Source organism: Dendrobates tinctorius, unplaced genomic scaffold, assembly GCF_039654945.1.
Source record: "Dendrobates tinctorius isolate UK_male_01 unplaced genomic scaffold, ASM3965494v1 ptg000075l, whole genome shotgun sequence".
NCBI lineage: Eukaryota > Metazoa > Chordata > Amphibia > Anura > Dendrobatidae > Dendrobates > Dendrobates tinctorius.
The window spans coordinates 43,046,231-43,065,522 of NW_027361743.1; the positions used below are offsets into that span (position 1 = coordinate 43,046,231).

At 41.2% G+C, this 19,292-nt stretch overlaps 1 protein-coding gene across 4 annotated transcripts in view; it reads right to left on the bottom strand.

The window, feature by feature from the left end:
* Positions 1 to 1,011: 1,011 nt before the first annotated feature.
* DCLK1 (doublecortin like kinase 1) overlaps positions 1,012 to 19,292 on the bottom strand; it is a 575,482-nt gene continuing 557,201 nt past the window's right edge. For all 4 annotated transcript variants that reach the window (XM_073583217.1, XM_073583216.1, XM_073583218.1 and 1 more), the window contains one exon: positions 1,012 to 12,369. In XM_073583217.1, the coding sequence (XP_073439318.1) occupies positions 12,205 to 12,369 (165 nt within the window). In that variant the 3' untranslated portion in view covers positions 1,012 to 12,204. The remainder of the gene's footprint in view (positions 12,370 to 19,292) is intronic.

A 19,292-nucleotide genomic window follows, 5' to 3' on the forward strand; every position in this document is an offset into this window, starting at 1 on the left:
TGACTCTCATAGTTGTGTTCTACCTATGATGTCAATTACAGGCCTCTCTCATCTTTTAAAGTGGGAGAACTTGCACAATTGGTGACTGACTAGAGTTTTTTCCCCACTGTATGCATACAGTGCTGCCCATTTCCTGCTTATTTTTGTTTAATCATGTAGCACAGCAGGTACTGTATATAAAATATTCTTGTAAATTCTATATTCTCTTTTCTCATTTATTCTAGACCCGATTTATCCAAAATGCCTTTTTCTTTTTTTGTGTAATTGTAATGAATCCTTTGCTGGAAGCTGCTGCTTTATAAAAACCATCAGTACAGATTTTCCAACACCACATTCAGCTTAAGGGTGTTTGGCGCCACCTTGTGGACAGTTTGCATTGCTTTGAAGCCGTCATATTTTCTTATGATACATCTATGTAACAAGACTCTGAGTTCAGTATAAGTTTTTACAAGGAGGTTTCTCATGCATTGCTGTGAAATGCAAAGAGCTCAGGTTAAAATGTGGAAGGGGTGTATCATTGATAACACACTTTATGAGGAGTTACCATTAAGGAAGGCATAACAAGAAGAGTAAGTGTCCAATAGCCCCATCCCCGCCTCACCATCACCTTCTCTGAAAACTCTTTCTTGCAAAGCTGTGTTTAAAGGGAACATGTCACTAGATTTATGCTGCCTGAACCATGGGATGCATGAATCAGATCCTGATTAGAAAGTATAGTATGAAAGGCCGGCATCATAGGGAGAGGTCTGACTAGTGTGGTGGAGCCCCTGGCTGGCTTCTGTCTGACTCTCTCCAGGTGATTGATAGGTCAGAATGTCTCAGAGTAAACCATACCTGGTTGCAATCATGTAGCCAAGCTCCGATTCATGCTTCCCATGGTTCAGGAAGTATAAATCTAGAGACAGGAAGGGCAGGCACGTCACACAGCTAGGTTATCATGCTGAGACAAGCTCTTCAACTTTCTATCCATTTCCATCCAATCATTGACGAAGAATAAAAGCTCGCGGTCCATTTCTCAGTAAATATTTTATTAACAGGTTTGGCTTGGCTTTATGTAGTATGCACCACATTGACATTGAGATGAGAGCTACAGTAAATATAAAGCATTTCCTATCACGAAATTCTCACTCTCCTGTCTAACAGTCTGAGGCAAGAAATGTATTGGTTGATACTAACAAGTCAGAAGTCGGCTACAATGTATTTGGTGAACAGAGTCGTGTCCTGGCTTTCTAATGGCTTATACAAGAGGAATAAAGATTTATCCACATGTATTTCCCTGTGGAAAAGGACACTAATGCGTTGTGTCACACCTGCTGTTAGGGTGGTGATGGATTTAACGGATAACTGTGTTTTTATTATTTTTTTTTAATACTGGAGAATTCCTTTAATTACAAAGAACTGTAAGGCTATGTTCCCAAGATAAGTTTTTTACGCTGAATATTTTCAAAAAATATTTTACTTAATATGTGCAGAAATATGGCGGAAAATCTGCTACGTCAAAAAATCACCGAAAGCGCATCATGGGAACGTAGCCCAAGAAACAGAATCAGTCGCAATCTGACTACATCTTCTATGGTCAAGTTTCCAAAATAGTTGCGACAAAAATTATCAGAAAACACAAATAATTACCGAACATTGTATCATAAGGCTCTGGATGATTGCAGTAAAGATTCCAGCACAACCCTAACCTAAAATTGAAAAAAATGTGGAAATAGAAATTTCTCCACACAGTAACACTCTCATTAACCAACACAGAAAGAACACTGGCTCAATAGCAGAGATCCCACACCAATGTCTCTTGGCCTACCTCGTTAGTCTTCTTCTGCATGATGACATTTTGAGTTTTTTCAGGCCAATATTGTAATGATATGAAATCCAAGAATTCCAAAGATGAAACACGCCAAAATATAATGCTTCAATATTCTCATATTTGGATTCATTTCTTAAAACTTGGATTATTTGCTTTAAACCAGTTCCAATTTCAAGTGTATGTGGGGCTCAACTTTCCAAACCCCTCATCTGTTTCAGACTTCTCAAGATCGCTCCCAAAAGGGGTGGAGTTTTGGAAACCCCACCCAAAAGTGTGTACTGTAGGGTGGATCAAGGTCTTACCAGGAAAGTGTGGGCATTCCTGGGAGTGGAGTCACAAGTATGGAGTGGAAAGTTAAATAGTAATCATCATAACTCACGCATATATATATATTAAAGATTAGTATTATTGAACATACTAGTAATCTTTGGGCCCATACTGAGTCATGAAGAAAGATAGACGATGCAAGAAATATAGATCTCCTTTTCTTAATATTAAGAACTTATGAAGATGTCCGTGAGACTCGATCCAAGTACAGACTACAATGCACTGACTGTCCGTGGGTCTTATATATGTCTATGAGGCTATCAAGCTTGTGTCGGGAGACCTGCGGACAGTCCGTGCATTATGTCTTGTGCTTAGGCTGAATTTCTGGGACGTCTGTATGAGCCCTAAGTGTGGCTGCTGATGAGTGTAAGAAAAATAATCCGATTTTCATTTAAAAAACACACGATTTTCAACAAATTGTCATCTGTGTGCCGTCCTTGTATCCATTTTTTACCTCCGTGTGATGTCCGTTTTCATACATCTACATTTCCAAATGCGTATGACCAAATACAGTTTCCTCAGTTAATAGAAATCTATCCATACAAATCAGATGGATGTTCTGAGTGGGATCTGATTTTTTTTTATGCACTCATAGACATGAATGGGTGAGTGTCATCTGAGACTCTGAAGAGATTAGTGTATGCTGCGATTTTTTTACTCACAGTTTTGGCAGAGACAAAAATTGGTCATCTAAACAGCCCTATTGAATAACATGAGGCAGTGTGTTGTCGTATTCTATCCAATAAAAAATGTGTCAGCATAAGACCAATTCATACGCTCATCTACACGAGATGCCCCCTGTCTCCTACACACCTGTCGTCCCCTTCATTCTTTTCCAGCGTCGCTCTTATCCATTGCTGGCGAAAAGTGACCTGCTGGCACACTCCAGTGTCTGCCGGAGTGCGCCGGAGGTCACTTTTCAATACACCTCTATGAGAGCCTCGTTCCGACTCTCATATGCTTGCTTTGAGCTCTTATGATGTAACTTCTGACGTCCGGCGAGTCAGCAGTTAAGGGCACAAGATGGCGCCGTGGGACCAGAGGGGGATCGGTAAAAGGTGAAGCCGTCGGAAGCTGAGTATAAGATCAGAGATTGGAAGCTTACACTTAAAGCGCCACTCCAGCCCTGAAATAAACCTGCTGGAGTGGTGCTTTAATAAGATTTAACCAGAGAGGACATTATGGTTGAAATTGTTGTTTTCTCAGAGTCTCATACACATGCATCATGGTTTCTGTTAAAATTGAAAGCCACGATGCTGTGTTATGATGACTAATAATGCAATTATTTTGTCAGCAATAACAGCACCACATGCAGTGTTCTTCTTGTAGTAAAACTGGCAGAATTGATCTTAGTGGGAATGGCGGCCTCCCAGCTCTCCGCCAACAGATAATTTGGAAAGAAAGGATTGGGCATATTGAATATTAACCTTCAAGAAAGGCTTCAGGCAGAGTCTGAAGGGAGGTGACATGATACAGGACCATGCAGCGCCCCCTCAGGTCCTGCACTAGACATTACACAGTAGTGCCCATAGGATTCATTTACAACACTCATGTCAAGTAGTTTCGCTATAAAAGGACGTTGGAGTTTCGCCAGTGAACATGTCCAAGTTCCCAGAAATAAACTTAAGTTGACGACAATCTTATGTTTATTTTGGAAGATATAACCTCCTTTTAGGTTATTTATTATAGTGTAATAACATATCGGATTTACAGTATAATTTAACTTAATCAGCATAATAATAATAATAATGTATGTATCAAAACGTAGCAGGTTTCCACTGATATTTCATGCAAATACATTTTTTGCTCAGACAGTAAAATATAAAAGATCAGCAGAAAGGGCTAAAACATAGCTGACGGCTGTACTACAAGTTATTGCAAATGAATGATTCTACAGTTTACATACATGATAAAGATAGAACATGGATACTAATCATTAGAACATGGCGTCATCTGTTTCCTTATACCAAGCAGTTAGTGTGGTGATGTCTATGTCATGCATCGCCTTATGACAAACGTACAAAATGGCACAAGAGTAGAAATGACTCCTCGGAGGAAGTCAAAGCCTAGGGTCAGTTGAACTTTCCCCGTGGCTTAATGCTACATCTAAAACAAGATGAGTGTCATCGTTACCCAATTAAGGGCCGTCAGAAATATGGCACCAGACTTATTTTTGCTACTGGATAGTTATGTTCTCTTTTTTATGTTTAGAACTAAAAATAAATATATTTTAGAAAATAATATTCACTTTTGAAGATGCTGTACAGTCAAAGTGCTAAAAAAAAACCCTGAAAATTTAACTTATGATAGGAATATTTTCACTTTTTTTTTTTTTTTTTTAGATTTTAAGGGAAATTTGTCACATTGAAAACAGATTGATATATAATTCTACAGAAAAAGATTCGGCAGAAATTGTATTTAATCTTATTCTGGGCTTCTCAGTCAAGTGGGTGGTTCTTATCATTGACAGACAGATGTTAACCGGAAGTGCAGTGAGGGGCATCAGAAGAAAAGACACAGGGAGGAGAACATTCATGGCCACTGTGTGTGCACACGGCCGTACACTCACCGGCAGCATAGCATTCACACAGTACTGGCTATGGGAAGCAAGCCCTGTCAATCAGAAGCGGGAGACCGGCCCCAATACGCAGTTGAGGAGGAATAACAGGGTACCAAACTTTAGGTCTTGCCACTGAAGCCTCTTTTTTTTGCATATTAATTAAGAGTTATTTTATCAGGCACTGTACCAATAAAAGCTACTATGCTAGTATGGTTGTTATAGGGGCCTATTCCCATACAACACTGTATATAACCTATGTAAAATGCATTTTGGGGGTCATAGACTCCCTTTACCAATTGCTTAGTCCCTTCATAATTTGCATTGTCCCATGTACAAGGACCATAAACAGATGCCAATTTATATAAAAATTAGTCTAAGCAAACCCAGCTTTAACAATCAACTCCATTACTGAGCTGATCAGACCGCTGGATCTAAAACCCTTATCTGTCTTCTACTGAAGTATCTTCTAAGCTGATTTATGATCGGTTCAAAGAGGAACATTAAAGGGAATCAACCACCAGGTTTTTGATACCTTAACACAGATTGGTATCTTTCTGAGTACACTATATTATGCACAGAAAGCTGCAAAACAGTGGTAGCGGATGGGTTACACACAACGGTTGACTAAGAGGCACAAGACACCTAGTCCTGTTGTGATAATCTTTTGTTGATAAAATGCTGATTTTATTGAAATAACATCATACAGCCTAGTAAGTGACATCAATGTAATATGGCCCTCAGCCCCTACATGATGCTGCTCCCAGATTACATAGCAACGCCTGGTGATAGAATACCTTTAATCATATTACAATTCAAAAGATTGTTCTCTGTTTTTGTAGGTATCTATCAGACTTCAAGCTCTTGAGCCCTAATGCAGAATCCGTAACAGGCCCCAACTTATCAATTGCCATTTACGAGACTGTGGTCATTCTTAGTGGAAGGGGCTTTTTTGACTCAGACCTAGGTGTGATTGCTAGCTGTGTAGTCCCTATAGCTATACCTTTAATATATGTAATCCCAATTAAAACATATCTGTTTTCAGATATTCACACAAGTTTCTAGTCAAGTTAAAGGGAATCTGTCAGCAGGTTTTTGCTATCTTATTTGAGAGCAGCCTGATGTAGACAAAGAGAAGATGAATCCAACAACGTATCACTTACATTACTGGGTGCAGCCGTTCTCACACAATCAGAACTTTTAGATTTAGCAATAGAGCAGAGCTGAGGAAGCTAACTCCGCCCACACCAGGCTGTTTATATACAATGTCAATAGACAGTGAGCTGCTTATCACAGGAGGGGGTGTGCCAGACCAGGAGGAACGTGCTGCTCTAGTCCAGCAATGATAAGCTTCTGGTGCTAAAACAAACATTGCAAGCAAACAATTGCTGAAATGTGTTTTAACCCCTACAGCATGCTGTCCTCCGCTTACATAGCAGAAACCTGCTGACGGATTCCCTTTAAGCAGTGGGATGGAACAGCTCTCCCCCATTAAATCAGCAGGTTTCTGTGGGCTCCAAGTGTTGCTGATATAATATCTTACTGCTGCTCCTATTTGACCAAAATTTAGAGCAGCATGAAGGTGAGAGATGTCTCTAGTGTAATTCATTATCTTAAGATGGTTTTGTTTTTCATTATGCTATGATTTGATTTTGTTGAAAAACAAAAATCCCAAACTCCCTTAAAACAATAAAATGTTATATGAGGCCACATCAACTACTTCCGCCAAGACTTTTCCCTAAAAGATGACTGTCGCACGCGTTATGTAGACTAACTAGGATCCTATAGATTACTTTGTAAGCTCCTCATCTGTAGTAGAAAGTCTGCTACAGATACCAACATTCAGATGCCAACTTCACTAATAGAAAACTTCATACCCCCCCTTTCTTAAAGAGCAGCACAATTATTTAATCGCCAACATGGCACAAGATCCAGAAAGCTGGCTTAACCCTTCGAAAACGGTTATAGCATAAACTCTACTCTGATGGACTTTATGAGTGTCTGATATTACAGCTGATAGACATTTAGGGGGATTGCTCAGTTTTATGGAAATAAGCTTAATTATCCTATAGTGAAAACTTATGTAGCTCACTTATATGCAATGTGTTCTATATCCACACCGACTTTAAGATATTTGATTACAATCAGTGAAAGGAAACTTTCTTCCTTGCATATAGGTTCCAAAGACCTATCATCACTGATTACTTCTCACAGTTGAGACTTTGTTGCAAAGTATCCAGTCCAGGAAATCATTTGTAAGTAACCCAGCCTGGTCCCCAGGATGATAACTCTTTCAGAATTAGTAAGGTTGGTACATAACCACTTAGTCCATGACTCTCAGGATAGAAATGAGATATGTGTAACGGCCCAGGCTGGATAAAAACGTGAGAGAACCCTCTAATGTGAGCAGGACAGGTTTTCTGTCACTGTATGAAAAAGATAAAATCCAACAACATGGATCCATGAGAAATATTTATTCAATATACAAGAAGAAAAAAAATATCACTCCAACACCATTAAAAAATCAGATGCGTTTCTGACGTAGTCCTCAGCACTCAGTAAGGACTGAAACACATATGCTTACTCATTAAGGACCATGCCTGAACCGCGTCTGATTTCTTAATGGTGCTGGAGTGATTTTTTTTTCTGACTTCTTGTATATTCAATAAATTTTTCTAAAGGATGCATCTTCCTGGAATTTTTTCTTTTTTCACATTTCTCACTGTTCTCCTGTTCTGATGCTGCCCGTTCTCAGTCAGTCTCTACTTTGTGCTGCAGCAATGATGTCTCAACACAGGAACATATGACCTACTGAGGCCAATCAATCATAGCTTAAAAGCCGTCCCACCATCGACAAGGTGACTCTGTGGTCGGGCGGTCCTACACTGTCTAATATTAAAAACCTTACCATGTGTCAAAGTTGACGTCAGTGTGTGAATAAGGGCAGACAAAAGGACAAGGTCCCAACCAGTGGACACCAGTCAGTGGAAGTCCTTAAATATAATTTCCAGCTCAGCAGAGGGAGGCCACACCCCAGCTTGCACAAAATGCAAAAATACAAAGAAAACAACACAAAAACTGAGCTTGGCTTGAGTTGGTACATATGCAGCACATAAACGCATGTTCACATTGGCCATAAAGCACACAAGCCTACAAGAGACAAAATGAGCAAAAACCCTGCTGTAACTAATTAAGTAAAAAGCTAAAGTACATTTAAATAATAGAGTTCTTAGCAATACTTATTTAGTTACTGCAGGGTTTTGATTACTTTGTCTCTTGTAGGCTTTGTATGCTTTATGGCCAATGTGAACATGCGTTGTTTTTTTTTTTTTAGGCCAATCAATGTCTGAGGTGGGTCATTGCTGACATTAGTGATTGACTAACTAAGTGGTCATTTACTGAGTGTGGAAGGAAAGCAGGAAGTAGAGAATACTGGGGGACCCAAACACCATGGAAATAGGAATGGATTAATATAGGAAGTATCACTTCTTTTTTGAATTCCATTCTAGAATTTTTTACCCAATTCAGAGATAAAAATAATTTTTAATTTCATGTTGAGAAATGATACTAAAGTAAGGTAAATTAGAAAGTATAACCAAAATTAGAACTTTTTTACCCTGTTACAGTACAGCACGACATCTTGAGCAGAAGTGCATGATATTAGCTGTTTTCCTTTTCTGGCTATTGTTTAATATTGCCAATATTAATATAAATGTGCAAAGTATTTAATCTACAATTGTGTTGCATCTTGAACTACTTCTCGTCAAATGTCTCAGTTCAATGTCTGCAGTTTGGATACATTACAGAGGGAGATACAGTAGGACTGGATGGGCTTTGTGGGTCCAGAATGCTGCCCCATTAGTAGTTGCCACTAGTGAAGAGCGCAAGTGCTTGTCCCTCGAGTTTGCCTATGTTGCTCAGGTATGCACAGAGTATCGCCGGTGCTCGGGTGACATGTTCTAGTCCTTGCGGCAGCATATTTTGCAGCTGTTAGACAGCCAAAAAACATTTGGAGATTGCCCGTGTTTGTCAGGGAATGTCTGCATGTTTTGCAGTGGTCTAACAGTCGCCAAAAATGTGTACATGGGGACCTGAACATGTCACTCGAGCACCTGCGATACTCTGCGCATACTCGAGCACCCTAGGCAAACTCAAGTAAGAAGAACTTGCACTCATCACTAGCTGCCCCCCAATGAAATGAAATTACCTCCCCTAGTAGTAATCCTGCCCCGTGTACAGAGACATCTAGCATCAGCAATCTTTCTTCGTGTTTTATACCCTGATATTTCTTTAATACAGAACATAACGTTTCGTATACCCCTGTGCTTTTTACCTTTTAATATATGAGAAAATCAATGGTGTTTTATGGTGATCGCTTTAGGGTGGGATACAAAGCGGCCCATGGGCCCAGTAATATATATTGTAGACAGCAAAAGAGCGCTGAAGAATCATCAGGAGATCATCAAGAGATGCAGTTTACACATGATGCAGAAATACCAAAGGCCATTAATAAAAGCAGCACTGTGCAATGGGCACTGCGCATATGGGGGAGTCATACAAGTAATGTACTTTCATCGCATTCATCACAGAATCATTATTATGGATGGATCTGACGAGCTAAAACCAGATTTTCTAGTGTAAAATTATTGCACATTGGTGATCAAATGATCAGCAAAAAGAAAATATTGCAAAGTAAAACTTTATACCTACTAACTTTGCATTAAGGTGCAAAATTTCACTAAAGTGCAGCTACCAATAAGCTTTCTGCCAGCAAGTTTATGATACTCTACCACCTGCATATAGATCACCTCACATTATAGAAAAGAATTCATAGTGTTACAGGTTTCAGGGGGTGAAGCCTATAAATATTTCATGGATACTAAATATCTGCACATGATTTACACTAGGACAGCAATCTGATATATACGAAATCTAAGCTATTAAAGGGAATGTTACATCCATAAAGCTATTTACTTGCAAATATAGGGTTAATCTGGAGGTCAATAGTGTTTAAATCATGTGTACCTGAAGTACTGGAGCAGTGGCTACAGGGAGAAAACGCAGTTTTATTCTACAAGTAGCTGCTCGTTTCCAGTCATTGGAGCATGCAGGTACTGATTACGCCACAGAGAGTGCGACTCTAATCACTCCTTGGCACTTTGATTCATGGCTGCAGAGTAGGCTGGCAATCAATGTGCAGTGAAAATCATCACAGTATGCTCACTGTGTAGTAGTGAGCGATGATTGTAAGCCTTAGGCCTGTTTCACACTTCCGTTTTTTCAAATCCGTCAAAATCCGTTGTTTTCCGTAAAAAAACGGATCCGCCATTTTTTGCAGGATCCGTTTTTTTTGTCCCATAGACTTCCATTATGGTTACCGCGGATCCGTCAAAAAAACGGATCCGTTTTTTTAAAAACGGATCCGTTGGCATCCGTTTCCGTCAAAAAAACGGAAACGGATCCGTTTGGCGGACACAAAAACGGAAGTGTGAAACAGGCCTTACCCTATGACTGGAAGAGAGCAGCTGCAGGTAGAAAAAAACAATTTCTCCCTGTAGCTGCTGCTTTACTAAGCTGACAACATAGGACTTAAATGCTACTTTCTGCAAAATGACCCTATATTTGCAGGTAAATAGCATTTCTGGATGTTACAGGTCTCTTTTAAAGGGTTATCTAGGACTATATTAATTTTTCACTGTGTGCCTAAGAACTAACAAGCACATAGTTGCGAACTACCTGTCTGTTCTGCCCAGCACAGAGTGGTCACTGATCGCTCCTGCTGGCGATTCTGCAGATTCAGTTGACATCATGTCATCAGATGAGCAGCTTCTCTTCCCCTTTACTGATGGGGAGGGACTTAGATGTCATGCTGATTCACAGCTGGCTCCATGCTGCATAACTGTGGGAAGATGGCTGTCAATCGTAAAGACGTTGGCAGGTCATACCTTGTCAGCAGAGCAACCTGTAAGAAGAAAAGGCTCCTTTGTTGATTTGTAGCAGCTAATTGCTGGCAGGAGAGGTCAGTAACTACTCTGAGCCAGTGCCGAGTTAGCGACTACCTGCCTGTTAGTTTTTTGACTCATAGTAAAAAAAAAATAATCCTAGATAACCCCTTTAAAGATATGTTTAGCAACAAAAAGAATCGGCCGAATTAAGATTGCTGCTCTGGACTTTAACAAAGGCTTTAACTAACGATTAGTGCAAAAGCAAAGTGTGCACAGTTACGTTACATTTTATAGATTATCATTATGAATAAAAACTGGAGAATGTGGAATATGTACTGATAACACATCCTAAACCTGCAATGTAAAAAGCTGTAGTGAAAAAAAAATATTTTAATGCTCTGCCATACTTTTCTGCGATACATCTTGGCTTTTTTCTTTTTTTTTTATAGTTATAACAGTTTTCATAGCGAGTCCATAGCTAAATGTGACCCCCAAAGTATGTTACAAAATAGGGGAAATGGGGTAATTCACAGAAGTGGAGCAGTCATAAAATCGTTGTTATTTAGTTCATTCATTGTTTTTAATGACAATATTACAACAACAGAGGACAATGAAAGTGAAAAAATGGGTATGACAAAAGCAAATTGAAAGACAATGACAGAAGATTCAGACTTTATTATTTGTTTTTTTGTCTTAAATGACAAACGAGAAAAAAATATTTGGACTTATTTTTTCTTGGTGGAGAATGAGACGTAGAAAGACAACAGGCAAGAAAGACATACAACGCTCTCACACATTGGCATCCAAGATATCCGTTACTACAGAAGCTGACAAACACTAACTGGTCATTTTGGCTTTCGGTAAATGTAGATTTCATTTTTTTTCTGGTTTTCAACAACGTTTTATTGATACATCCACTCTCTGCGAATTTCCTGCCTGGCTTCCTGGAGAATGTATGATGGAAGTGATAGCGACATGGACTGGACTGAAGTTAGATTGCCCTTCAATCAGTCCATACTTGCAAAACAACTTGTAGCAATCCCTATTTTCTTTCTCATGCATCTGTGCTAACGTAGGCATACAATCATGACTTGGCCTTTTATAGGCCCTGCAAACAGGTGTTCGGAAACATTAGGTTACCCACCATAATGTGGCTGTGCTTCATATTACATAGAATAATTCACAATAATGTAATTCTGTCATTCTCCTATAGCTCAGTATATTCACTTTTAATCCTGGCCTTAACATGTTACGATATACCAATAATAATCTGCATGGTTGCTGTATGTGGTAATCAATGTAAACCGTACCCCATTTATGTCTTCTCCTCATATAGCAGCCTTATATTCATTCATGTATCAGTCATTCGTAAGAATATATTACAAGCATTTACCCCCATTGGGACAAAAGACATTCTCAATCTCATATTTTCACCCCTATTTGTTCTTTCAAACCTAGATTTATTGTCAAGACTGGTAATGTCCAAAACAGATTTCCAGAAGGGTTTTTCTTTTTTTCTCATTGTGAAGTCTCGAAGAGTTAAGCCAAGACTTTAAAGTGTTTCCTTAAAAGGGTGAGTTAGGTGAGCGAACAGTCTCAGATGAACTTGGTGAATAGTCCTCTGACTCCGAAGTCAGTTCAGGTGCAGCTGGCTGGGCCATGAATCGTCTCCTCACATCCTGGTTGCGTCTTCGTCTGAAAACCTGCCTCTCCTTATCAAGAGCGGTGGTCTGGGGGGGAGAGCAGGAAACCATAAAGATGTTAAATTCTGGTTATAATAATACAACTTTAAGACATAGAAGTCACCAAGTCAAAAAATGTAACTTCTGGTTAGTGATGTTAACATAGAAAGCATTGAATTTAGAAACTTTTAAGTTCCTAGGTATGGTAAAGTCCACCCAACAGTAGCCTACTCTCACCTTGCTTAACATCAACAGTGCACTTTGGCTTTGTGCCAGGAAAAGTTTCAACTAATGAAAAACTCAACTAAAAATCATATGAGAAGTTCCCAGTTTTCTACCAACACTGAGACACACAACAATAAACCATTCTGTACTGCCAAATCCCAATGTGATCTATGACAACAGGCAAGGAGCAAGCCTAGAACTTGACCACTTCATTCTTCAGTGTCTTTACAACATCTACAATTGAAAACCAAGAAAAGACAGAAACTCTCCCCAACTTAGATGTCTTTCTGCAATAGCTGGTGGCACAACTTGCTAATATATTCCTTTCAGTACTATTGGCTAATATGTAAAGTTATGCTGAGTAAGGACTTCAAGATGATTGCACACCATAATTTATATCACTTATTTATACTACCAAGAGAATTAAAGGTGTTGTCCGCCTTTCAGGAGATTTGTTTTTCCTTAAATGCATGTAATTCGGGCTGAAAATCATTTTTTGCAATTAAGTTCCATTAAAAATATTTTCAGAATTTGCCTTCTATGGCCTCTGTGTTGAATAGTTTTATTTTTTTTCCTGAGCTTCTCTCAGCTGATTTTTGACCACAGACCACATCAAAGTTGAAGGCGTAGGGAAAAAATTAGCCTGTAAAAGTAAAACAGTGAAACCAATCTTAATAAAACTCAATTGCAAAAATTATTTTTAGCCCCCATTTACAGGTATCTAAGTAAAATAACAAAAAATGTCCCCAAAGATGGACAACCCTGGGGACAAACCTTATTTGTTAGAAGGCTCTCTTGACAATAAGCTGATCAAAATGTGTAATACAGGACAGGGTGTCCAGAGTGAGAGATGCTACTTGTAAGTGCTCTTCATTCTGACCAAAAGAGGACAATCTTCTTTCCAGGATTATCATAAATAAAACTAAGAAGTCTGTACTAGGGCTTGATGACAATACATTTTCTAAATTGTACAGCCCCTTGAAGCCTTGTTCACACAGTATTTTTAATATCTATTTTTCCTCTTAGACAAAATTTGGATCCCAAAATTTGAAAAATATAAAGGAATGGCAGGAACGGCACCGTATAGGGAACGTGCATCTGACTGCAGAGCCAGTCATTCTGATACTTCTTTTTTTTTAGGAATCCATCCTGATTTTGGCTTAAAAATGCCTTACTAAACTGTAAACTTAACTTGCAGCCATGTAAATTGTTCTATATTTTACAGTATATGGACATCTAGAACCACTGGCCATTTTAGCACTTCTTTAGGCATTAGGGTAAAGATTGATTCCACCTGTACCAGGGTTGAGAGTCCTCATTAAAGCCAGATAAAGAACCTATGGTCTCTGTGGCACAGGGATTGGGGACCCCAAAATGTGATAATATGTAATCTAATATATAAAGCTCAAGTGTGTGTATGTATGTTTGAATCTATGTATGTGTGTGTGTGTGTGTGTGTGTGTATGTCCGGGATAGGCATCCGCACAGTCGCAGCTACAGCCACAAAATTTGGCACAGTCACACATCTGGACCCCGAGAGCGTCCTAAGCTATGTTGTGAGGCGAAATTTTAACCCCGTGCGTCCCAATTCAGCAAACAATTTTGCCCCTGTCTACATAATGGGGAGAAAGTGTGTGCGCGTCAAGCCCCGCCCCTCATTATGATGCCATAATGCCCCTATCTACATAATGGGGAAACAGTGTGTGTGCATCAAGCCCCGCCCCTCATTATGATGTCATAATGGTTGCCATGGCGATGCTGATGTCATCATAGGTTGCAAGCCCCGCCGCTTATGATGTCATAATGGTTGACTATGGAATGGAGGATGTGTAATGGGTATATGGGCACTGGACTATGGGATGGAGGATATGTATGACGGGACTATGGGATGGCGGATATGTATGATGGGTATATGGGCATGGGACTATTTGATGGTGGATATGTATGATGGGTATATGGGCACGGGACTATGGGATGGAGGATGTGTGCTGGGTATATGGGCATGGGACTATGGGATGGAGGATATGTATGATGGGTATATGGGCATGGGTCTATGGGATGGAGGATGTGTGATGGGTATATGAGCATGGGACTATGGGATGGAGGATATGTATGATGGGTATATGGGCACTCGACTATGGGATGGCGAATATGTATGATGGGTATATGGGCATGGGACTATGGGATGAAGGATGTGTGATGGGTATATGGGCACTCGACTATGGGATGGAGGATATGTATGATGGGTATATGGGCACGGGCCTATGGGATCATGGATATGTATGATGGGTATATGGGCATGGGACTATGGGATGGAGGATAATTATAATTTGCTATAACTGACCACAGTTAGTTACTATGCCCGGGCAGCACCAGGCTCTTCAGCTAGTGTGTAAATAATAGTGAAGGTTTTATGGCTAATTTCCATGATTAATTGGAGTTGAACAAGTCTAAGAGGGTTATCTCTCAACAAGTATATGACATAAAACTTGGGAGACTTTAGAGAAGCCCAATCAGTTTTGAAGTTGTGTAAGGGGGTGACAGAGGCCGCCATGTGCCTCTCCCTCTAATGACCGTGCTGGCATTGCACATATACTGTTCTATCGAGTTTTATGTATATTATTATATTTGCTTGATGTTATAATTATTATTATTTATTATTATTTATTGTTATAGCGCCATTTATTCCATGGCGCTTTACATGTGAGGGGGGTATACATAAAAACAAGTACAATAATCTTAAACAATACAAGTCATAACTGGTACAGGAGGAGAGAGGGCCCTGCCCGCGAGGGCTCACAATCTTCAAGGGATGGGTGATAATACAGTAGGCGAGGGTAGAGCTGGTCGTGCAGCGGTTTGGTCGATCGGTGGTTACTGCAGGTTATAGGCTTGTCGGAAGAGGTGGGTCTTCAGGCTCTTTTTGAAGGTTTCGATGGTAGGTGAGAGTCTGATATGTTGTGGTAGAGAGTTCCAGAGTAGGGGTGATGCGCGAGAGAAATCTTGTATGCGATTGTGGGAAGAGGAGATAAGAGGGGAGTAGAGAAGGAGATCTTGTGAGGATCGGAGGTTGCGTGCAGGAAAGTACCGGGAGACGAGGTCACAGATGTATGGAGGAGACAAGTTGTGGATGGCTTTGTATGTCATGGTTAGGGTTTTGTAATGGAGTCTCTGGGCAATTGGGAGCCAGTGAAGGGATTGACAGAGGGGAGAAGCTGGGGAATAGCGGGGGGACAGGTGGATTAGCCGGGCAGCAGAGTTTAGAATAGATTGGAGGGGTGCGAGAGTGTTTGAGGGGAGGCCGCAGAGCATGAGGTTGCAGTAGTCAAGGCGAGAGATGATGAGGGCATGGACTAGGGTTTTTGCAGATTCTTGGGTGAGGAATGAACGGATGCGTGAAATATTTTTGAGTTGAAGTCGGCAGGAAGTGGAAAGGGTTTGGATATGTGGTTTGAAGGAGAGATCAGCATCAAGGATTACTCCGAGGCAGCGAGCTTGTGGGACTGGGGAGAGTGGGCAGTCATTTACTGTAATTGATAGGTTCGTAGGGGGGGTCACGTGAGATGGGGGAAAGATGATGAATTCTGTTTTGTCCATGTTGAGTTTCAGATATCTAGTGGAGAAGAAGGATGAAATAGTGGACAGACATTGAGGGATTCTGGTTAGTAGGGAGGTGATATCTGGTCCAGAGATGTAGATCTGTGTGTCATCAGCATAAAGATGATATTGAAAGCCATGAGATTCTATGAGCTGTCCCAGGCCAAAGGTGTAAATAGAGAACAGCAGGGGCCCTAGGACTGAACCTTGTGGGACTCCGACAGATAGGGGGCGAGGTGAGGAGGTGGTGTGTGAGTGGGAGACGCTGAATGTCCGGTCTGTTAGGTATGATGAGATCCAGGAGAGGGCCAAGTCTGTGATGCCGAGGGATGAGAGGGTCTGTAATAATAGGGAATGGTCCACTGTGTCAAAGGCAGCCGACAGGTCCAGGAGGAGGAGGACAGAGTAGTGTCGCTTGCTCTTGGCAGTTAAGAGGTCATTGGTGACCTTAGTAAGGGCAGTTTCAGTGGAGTGGTGTGACCGGAAGCCAGATTGTAAGCGGTCGAAGAGGGAGCAAGAAGAGAGATGGGAGGACAGTTCAAGGTAGACGTGTTGTTCCAGTAGCTTGGAGGCGTATGGGAGAAGTGATATAGGGCGATAGCTAGATGCAGAGGATGGGTCAAGAGAGGGCTTTTTGAGGATAGGTGTGATGGAGGCATGTTTAAAGCTTGAGGGGAAAACACCAGTTGTTAGTGATAGGTTGAAGAGATGGGTTAGGGTTGGGATGAAGACTGTGGTGAGGTTTGGGATGAAGTGGGATGGGATCGGGTCGAGTGCACAGGTGGTGAGATGTGATCTTGAGAGTAGAGTGGAGAGTCGATCTTCTGTAATGGTGGAGAAGTTGGTTTTGAAGGTGGAGGGCTGGGAAGTCGGGAGGAAGGGCTCTGGGGGTTGTTGACCAAAACTGTCCCTGATGTTATCAATTTTCTGCTTGAAAAATGAGGCAAAGTCTTCAGCTGAGATGAGTGGGGAGGGAGGAGGTGCTGGGGGGCGGAGGAGAGAATTGAAGGTGTTGAATAACTGTTTAGGGTTGTGAGACAGGGAGGATATGAGAGATGAGAAGTAGGTTTGTTTAGCTGTGGCGAGTGTGGTCTTGAAAGTAGTGAGGGACTGTTTGAATGCGATGAAATGCTCGTTGGAGTGGGATCTTTTCCATCTGCACTCAGCAGCCCTGGAAGCTCGCCTCAGCTCTTTGGTCAGGCTGGTGTGCCAGGGCTGTCTGTTGATTTTGCGAGTTTTGGTATGTGTAAGTGGGGCAGCGGATTCCAAAGCTACAGCTATTGTGGTGTTATATAGAGCGGCAGCGTCATCCGCATTGTGTAAGGAACTTATATCTGTAAGAGGGAGGAGGGATTCGGAGAATGTGTGTAGGTCAAGGTGTTTAAGATTCCTGCGAGGGTGTGAGAGTTTGTGGGGTGGGGATTGTAGACATGGAGTGAAGAGGGAAGAGAATGTGAGCAGGTTGTGGTCAGAGAGAGGAAGAGGTGAGTTAGAGAGGTTAGATAGGGAGCAGAGGCGGGTGAAGATGAGGTCCAGTGTGTGGCCATCTTTGTGGGTGGCTGTAGAAGACCATTGAGTGAGGCCGAAGGAGGAAGTGAGAGATAGAAGTTTAGTGGCAGCTGAGAGGGAAGTGTCAATGGGGATGTTGAAGTCGCCCATGATGATAGTAGGGATGTCCGCGGAAAGGAAATGAAGTAACCAGGTGGTGAAGTGGTCAAAGAAGGTGGTGGCTGGCCCTGGGGGGCGGTAGATGACAGCCAGTTGGAGGTTGGAGGGGGAGTAGATGCGCACAGAGTGACAATGATAATAAGACAATGTTGAGAATAGTTTAGTGGGGCACCATAGAGATAGGGAATGAGAATGCCAGTATAAGTATATTTAGGATAAGGGGTTTTCTAGGCTGAGAGGAGTTAGAGATGTGTGTAGTGCAGAGCAGTGAGCTATAGTGAGACACTTCCTGTTTTGTAGGCAGAAGTGATGTAGCAGTGAGATCGGACACATGGACAGCCGTGGGGGTGGTTTGCTGAGGCAACAAGGGACCCCAGGCTGAGCAGCGTGCGAGCGGTCACCATCTAAAGAAGTAACCATTCCAAAGAGGATCTGGGACATACGGCCAGGATTAGGCAGAACTGAGCGCACCTTTTACCTTTTCCAATTGAAACCGGACAGGGGGAATGGGAGGAAGTTAGTGGACCTAGGGCATAGACGCCACAGAATAGAAAGGAGTATCTGTGCTGTGGGACAGAGATTGCTGGAAGAGACAGAGATACGAGTGTCTTCAGGAAGGAAGTTGTCAGAGAAGACCGGAAAAGCTCAAGGAATGCCAATGTATGTGAATTGTGTTACATCTGTATCAAAAACACTGTTTTCAAGTAAAGTTGAACTGTTAAGTATGGACATGGAGTCTGGAGTTGTTTGTGTGAACCAGGACTCTGGAGCTGAGATTACAGAATCAGAAGAAACCCTGGAGTCTAATGTCAGTGTTCTACTGCGCACATATCACACACAGCAGACAGGACTTTGTGTTTCCGTTGTGGGGGGCCAGGGTGTAGGAATGCAACAGCTCCTCGCCACGACTACCACCCTGGCCTCCTCACAGTTGCAGCTATTCTGACTGGCCATGCTGCTATCAGAAAGTACAAGTGGCCGATAGATTATAATGGTTGGGGTGTTAACATATACAAAAAAATAATTTATAAACCAGCTTTATTACAAAAGAGGACAGTCCTTATTGGACAAGCCCTTTAATTTTAAGTTAGAGGGCTTCAGTAAACCAAGCAGAGCAAAAAAAAAAAAAAAAGATTATTGGCTAACAGGGCCAATATTAAATATTCACCTGCTTCTATTATAAATTATGTGAAAATATATTTAATCTACGAAATGTGCTTTAACGCACGTATTAAACAAAATCGATTATATGAAGATACATTTTAAAGACTTTGAAGTACTTTACATTAATGAATGTGCAATTCCCTGTTAACCTACAAAACACACTGGGATGGAAGGGCTGATTGCAAACATAATTATTATCATGCTTTATTTATATAGCGCCAACACAATATGTAGTGTTGTACATTACATTGTGGAGCGTCCATCTTACATACGGTAAGTAATTTGTGCCACTAGTACTTCTGTAATATAAAAATTGA